Source organism: Equus przewalskii, chromosome 6 (genome assembly GCF_037783145.1).
Source record: "Equus przewalskii isolate Varuska chromosome 6, EquPr2, whole genome shotgun sequence".
In the NCBI taxonomy this organism is placed as follows: domain Eukaryota; kingdom Metazoa; phylum Chordata; class Mammalia; order Perissodactyla; family Equidae; genus Equus; species Equus przewalskii.
Genome location: NC_091836.1, coordinates 69015426 through 69020908, shown reverse-complemented (window position 1 = coordinate 69020908; position 5483 = coordinate 69015426). Strand labels below are relative to the sequence as shown.

At 62.6% G+C, this 5483-nt stretch overlaps 1 protein-coding gene across 1 annotated transcript; it reads left to right on the top strand.

Annotated features, from left to right (window-relative positions):
* The first annotated feature begins 634 nt into the window (after positions 1 to 634).
* Positions 635 to 3647, top strand: TPBGL (trophoblast glycoprotein like). Its single transcript, XM_070624138.1, has one exon. The coding sequence runs from the start codon at positions 907 to 909 to the stop codon at positions 2077 to 2079; it is 1173 nt and encodes a 390-aa protein (XP_070480239.1). The 5' UTR covers positions 635 to 906; the 3' UTR covers positions 2080 to 3647.
* The last annotated feature ends 1836 nt before the right edge of the window (positions 3648 to 5483 follow it).

Genomic DNA, 5483 nt, shown 5'->3' with positions numbered 1-5483 from the left:
CTCTGCCTTGAGTTGGGGGGAGGAGGGGGAGGAGCGTTGGGAAAGGAGGAGGGGGTGTCGTTGACTTCCCCGGGGTGGATGGGGAGATTGGGATGGGGTCGCGAAAACGCTGATCCCACAGGACTTGCAAGGGTGGTGACCCAGCCAGGCCTAACTAACTGGGATCGCAGAGGAGGGGGCCGAGGCTGGGGATTTTCCAGTCTCTCCTTGATCATAGAGATTAGAAGAGCTTGAAAAAGAAGTAACTTTCTCAGCCCACCTCTCACCCCTGTCCGCGCTTGCAGGGGGAACTCTCAAGTCCTCTCCCCAAATTCTCGCTCCGTGGTGCTGACCCACCTGCCTGCTCTCCCGGCCCGGCCCCGCCCCACACGTGCCAGAGAGGGAGGAGGCAGGAAGCAGCTTAAACGTGGGGGATGGGGGGAGATGAGGGGGAAGCGAGTCAGAACCTCGGAGAGCCAAACTTCTCAGCAGCCCCGAAGCCGGAGAGGGGGGAAGAGAAATCGCAGCAGCCGAAAGCCCTGATCCTCGGGAGCCTCCCACCCCGCCTCTCGGCAAGGAGGGCTCGGAGACTCCGCTGGGGGCGGAGGAGGAGGCCGGGAGGCGGGGAGGGGGGAGGCAAACCCTGCCCACTCGGCTCCGAGCCCGGAACGGCCGCGGAAGTCGGAGGCCGGCGCGCAGGGCGAGGAGGGCACCGGGGGCGGGGGGCTCAGCTCCCCGCCTGACCCCTCTCGCCCCAGCCAGCAAAGTGAAGGCTCCTCGGACTTCAGAGCCAGCGGACGCGCCGACAGCGACTGCCAGCCGCTCCGAGCCAAGGACTCGCCCCACCCGCCCCCTCCCCGCCCCCAAGGCGCTCCGAACTCACTGGTGAGCGCGGCGGCCCGGGCGCTGGATGCGGGGGCAGCCGCGATGGCCCCGCGCGCGGGACGGCCGGAGCAGAGGGGGCCGCTGCTGCCGGCGCTGCTGCTCGTGGCGGCGGCGCTGAGCCGGCCCGCCGCGCCCTGTCCCTTCCAGTGCTACTGCTTCGGCGGCCCCAAGCTGCTGTTGCGCTGCGCGTCGGGCGCCGAGCTCCGGCAGCCGCCGCGGGATGTGCCGCCCGACGCGCGCAACCTCACCATCGTGGGCGCCAACCTGACGGTGCTGCGCGCGGCCGCCTTCGCCGGCGGGGACGCGGACGGGGAGGAGGCAGCGGCGGCGGGCGGCGTGCGCCTGCCGCTCCTGAGCGCGCTGCGCCTCACGCACAACAACATCGAGGTGGTAGAGGACGGCGCCTTCGACGGGCTGCCCAGCCTGGCGGCGCTCGACCTGAGCCACAACCCGCTGCGCGCCCTGGGCGGCGGCGCCTTCCGCGGGCTGCCCGCGCTGCGCTCGCTGCAGCTCAACCACGCGCTGGCGCGGGGCGGCCCCGCGCTGCTGGCCGCGCTGGACGCCGCGCTCGCCCCGCTGGACGAGCTGCGCTTCCTGGGCCTGGCGGGCAACGCGCTGAGCCGCCTGCCGCCCGCTGCGCTGCGCCGGCCGCGCCTCGAGCAGCTGGACGCGCGCCTCAACGCGCTGGCCGGCCTGGGCCCCGACGAGCTGCGCGCGCTCGAGCGCGATGGCGGCCTCCCCGCGCCGCGCCTGCTGCTCGCCGACAACCCTCTGCGCTGCGGCTGTGCCGCGCGCCCCCTGCTGGCCTGGCTGCGCAACGCCACGGAGCGCGTGCCCGACGCGCGGCGCCTGCGCTGCGCCGGCCCGCGGGCCCTGCACGACCGGCCGCTCCTGGACCTGGACGAGGCGCGGCTGCGTTGCGCCGACGGCGACGCCGAGGGTCGCGGGGAAGAAGTGGAAGTCGCCGGCCCGGAGCTGGAAGCCTCCTACGTCTTCTTCGGGCTCGTGCTGGCGCTCATCGGCCTCATCTTCCTAATGGTGCTCTACCTAAACCGCCGCGGCATCCAGCGCTGGATGCGCAACTTGCGCGAGGCCTGCCGGGACCAGATGGAGGGCTACCACTACCGCTATGAGCAGGACGCCGACCCGCGCCGCGCGCCCGCCCCGGCCGTCCCCGCCGGCTCCAGCGCCACCTCCCCGGGCTCGGGCCTCTGAGCTTCGCCTGTTCGGGTTTGGGAGCTGCCCCTGCCAGCGGATCACCTTATCAGGGCTTCCTAGCCTGAAGCCGTGGGTCTGAGACACCCGCGAGCTTGGGGCTTTGAGACCTGCCCCTGACCGGCCTGAGACCTTTGGATTACGGCGCCCCCCTCCCCGGAGGCCCCAAGCTGTACCCGCTCTCCGCAGCCTCTGAGAGCTCTCATCATCAAAGGCCTAGAGACACCCCCTTCTGATTCCGGAAACCCTAGCAGCCCATCCCAGGCTCTGACACATCCTTCCTGAACCATCAAAAGCCCCCACGCCCGCTTTCAAGACTCACCCGGAGACCCTGCCCTTCAACCCGAAAGCCCCGAGACTACCTCCGCCACCTGTGCTTCGAGCCCAGCCCTGTCAGCGGGAAACATCGCTCTAGACTTCGCTGACCGCCATCTCCCGCTTGGAGCCCTCAGCTCTCTTCCCGGGAATCAGGGGCCCTCACATCCCATCCTGGTCTCAGAAGCAGAGCACGCCCGCCAGAAGGGTTTTGTGGCCTTTGAGCCTTTTTTCTCATTCCGAAGCTCTGAGCTCTCCATCCTGGGTAGAGCCCCACATCCCCCCTGCTCTGAGGGTTGGGCACCCACCCCTAAACTGAGGATGTATCTCATACCACCCCCTACTCCGGCTGCGGCTCCAGCCCCTCCCTTCCTTGGCCCAGGCTTGGGGCTCAGCTCCCATCTGTCTCTCCCATCCCAGGGACCGGCACACCCTGTGATAGCCTTAGTGTGGAGCCGATCCTCAGCCTTTCCCATCGAGGCTTTGACCCCCCCAATACTCAGTGCTTGTCCCCAGCCTCAGACTCTCAGCTCTTCACCCCGATCTGAGTTTCATCCCCCTGCCTGAGTCTTAGGCTCTCGGTTCCCCAACACCCATCACTTGCTCTCAGTACCGTCCCCTGCCACTCACTGGGTCAGGGACCAGGGAGGACTCCATCCTTGGGATGTGCCCATCCCCCTGTCCGCCTAGGATGAGCTCTCCAACCCTGCAAGACAGGTGCAGGTGCACCCCCAACCATCCTAGCAGATCCCCATGGGGAAGGAGAGAGTCCTAGGGGTGCAGAGTAGATGGCCGGGCCTCAGAACCAGGGTCATCCGTCCATCGTGGCCTCAGAGAGGGGTCGGGGAAGGAGCTCTGAAGGTCTGGGAGCTGCTGCCCACATGCTCTTTCCCACTCACATGACTCTTCTCCCTGGGGATTCCTTGCTGCTGTGCACCCCCCTTTCCCATATGCCTTCTAGAAGAGGAAGGGGGCCTTGCCTCCTGTCTCAGACACAAGCCCTCCTGATCAGGGTCAGAGCCACAGAGCCCTGCCTTCTGCATGATCCCAAAGCACAATTGGTGAGTGGGGAGGGGGCTGCCTCTCCCTGACTCCCACCCCCTAGGTCAGGCAGAAAGGCTGGCCTGTGCTGCTCTGCACACAGGAAGCCACCCTCCTTCAACGTTCTGGCTTGAGGCCTGCCTTCCCATGCCTACCCAAGAAATCTGGAACTCCCTTGGGCAGTTTTCTATAAAGTCTGCAATAATCTCGGATACTCTCTCTCGGATACTCTCCTCTTGTAAGTGATGCCGTGTCATTCCTGCTGACCTTGGGGCATTGAAGGGAGGGTGGGAGGGGACACTTGGGAGGGCATTTTGGACCTCCCTGAGGTGAGGGGTGACCCTTGGTATCTTCCCCTGGACTATGGGAGAAGAAATGGGCTCTGACTGCACGCAGCAGGATTGGGGCTAGACACAAGGAGGGACTTCCCATTGGGACGGCATTGCTCTCCAAACCAGTCTGCCTTTGATCCTTTGTGATGGGGTTGTCCACAGCCAGGATGGGACCCTCTGCTTCCTCGCTGTCCTCTTACCCTTCCACTCTCCATCACTGCAGTGGGCGTGGTTGTGGGGGAGATGTTGTTAGACTGACCAACACTGGCGTCAGGGAGGAGATCCAGCTACAGAGAATCAGAGGCGGTTTTCAGACAGGACAGAGGAGGGGTCATTATTTGCTGCTTTGGCATCATCCCCTGTGATGAATTACCTGACACTCCCTCCTGTCTCTTGTCACTCCACGCTCTCCCAGCCAGAGGAGTAAGAGCTGCACCTTGAGTATGCGGGAGGCTGAGAGGAGAGGCAGCCTAGAGTGGGGGTAGCTGACCCCTTGAGATGTGTGGAGCAGGAGACAGGTGGGTTCTGGGCTGGCGGGGCTGGGGTAAGAGGCTTATCTCCTGCCTCAAGGTCCCCGGGCTGGATTATTTTGTATTTAGGGTCTCAGAGTCCTGGAACCATGTGGCGGAAGTCTAGAATTCTGGCATTTTCGAATTTTTGGGCCACTGGAATGTGTGCCTTCTAAACATTGGCAAGCAGCTCAGAGGTAATGTGGGAAGCCTCTAAGCCGCCCCAACAAGGAGCACCCTCCCTCGATGAGCAGCTTCCTCCCTCCCTTCCTGGGAGCATCCCTTTCAGGGCCAGAGGGATCGGCCTGGGAATCGATGACGGTCCCAGCTTTGCCGTAGGGCCAGGAGCGCACCTCAGCCCAGGACAGCCCTTCACAGAGTTGGAGACAGCGCATGGGTCTCCTTCTCTTCTCCCAGCAAGTTCCCTCCCCCTTCTCCTAGCCATTCCTCATGGGAAGGGGTTAAAGTCTCTTGGAGCATTCCCATCTGTCAGTGACCTCTGAAGGGTGCTCTGCCAGTCCTCCAGGATAAAATAGTGATGATCTCTCTAACACAGAGCACTGTGTCTCTAACAGGTCACCTCCCGGGTTCCAAAGACATGTCCTCTGGTAATGTTGCCTAAGACTGCAGTAAGTCCTGGCAAATAAAACATGCTATTAGCTGTGGGTTCATTGTCAGCAAACGTCTTTGAGGGTTTTATATGAGAGCTGCTGCTAAGCTAAGTATCAAATCAATAGCTGTCAACTAATTCAGCGCCTAATGTATGCCAGTTGATATTTAACTTTAGTGTCATTCACCGATTCCCATTAAATGTCTTCTCTGGGCTGCCACTCTTCTTGCGGCCTGTCAGTGGCCTTTGGCCTTAAGGGAGTATCAACAGGTCCCCAGGACCCCCAGCCTAGCCTCCTCCACAAATCCAGCCATTCATTCAGCCTCTGCTGAATGCAGTGTTGCCAGTCCTAGAGAAGCTAATGACCCAGGGGAAGAAACATTTACTGGAGGTCTAGAGAAAAGAAGTCCCAGGAAACTGTGAGAGCTCGGGGTAAGGGCCCCTGACCCAGCCTAGGGAGACTTCTTAGAGGAAGTCACATTTGAACGGGTTTTGAAGGATTACTAGGAGTTTGCAGAACAGAAAAGATCAGAAGCATCAGCTTGTGCAAACACCTGGCGGCAGGAAGATATTGTTAGTCTGAGAACTGAAGAAGAC

Coding starts and splice junctions, on each gene's coding strand:
- TPBGL (XM_070624138.1), top strand. CDS start 907: ATGGCCCCGCGCGCGGGACGGCCGGAGCAGAGGGGGCCGCTGCTGCCG.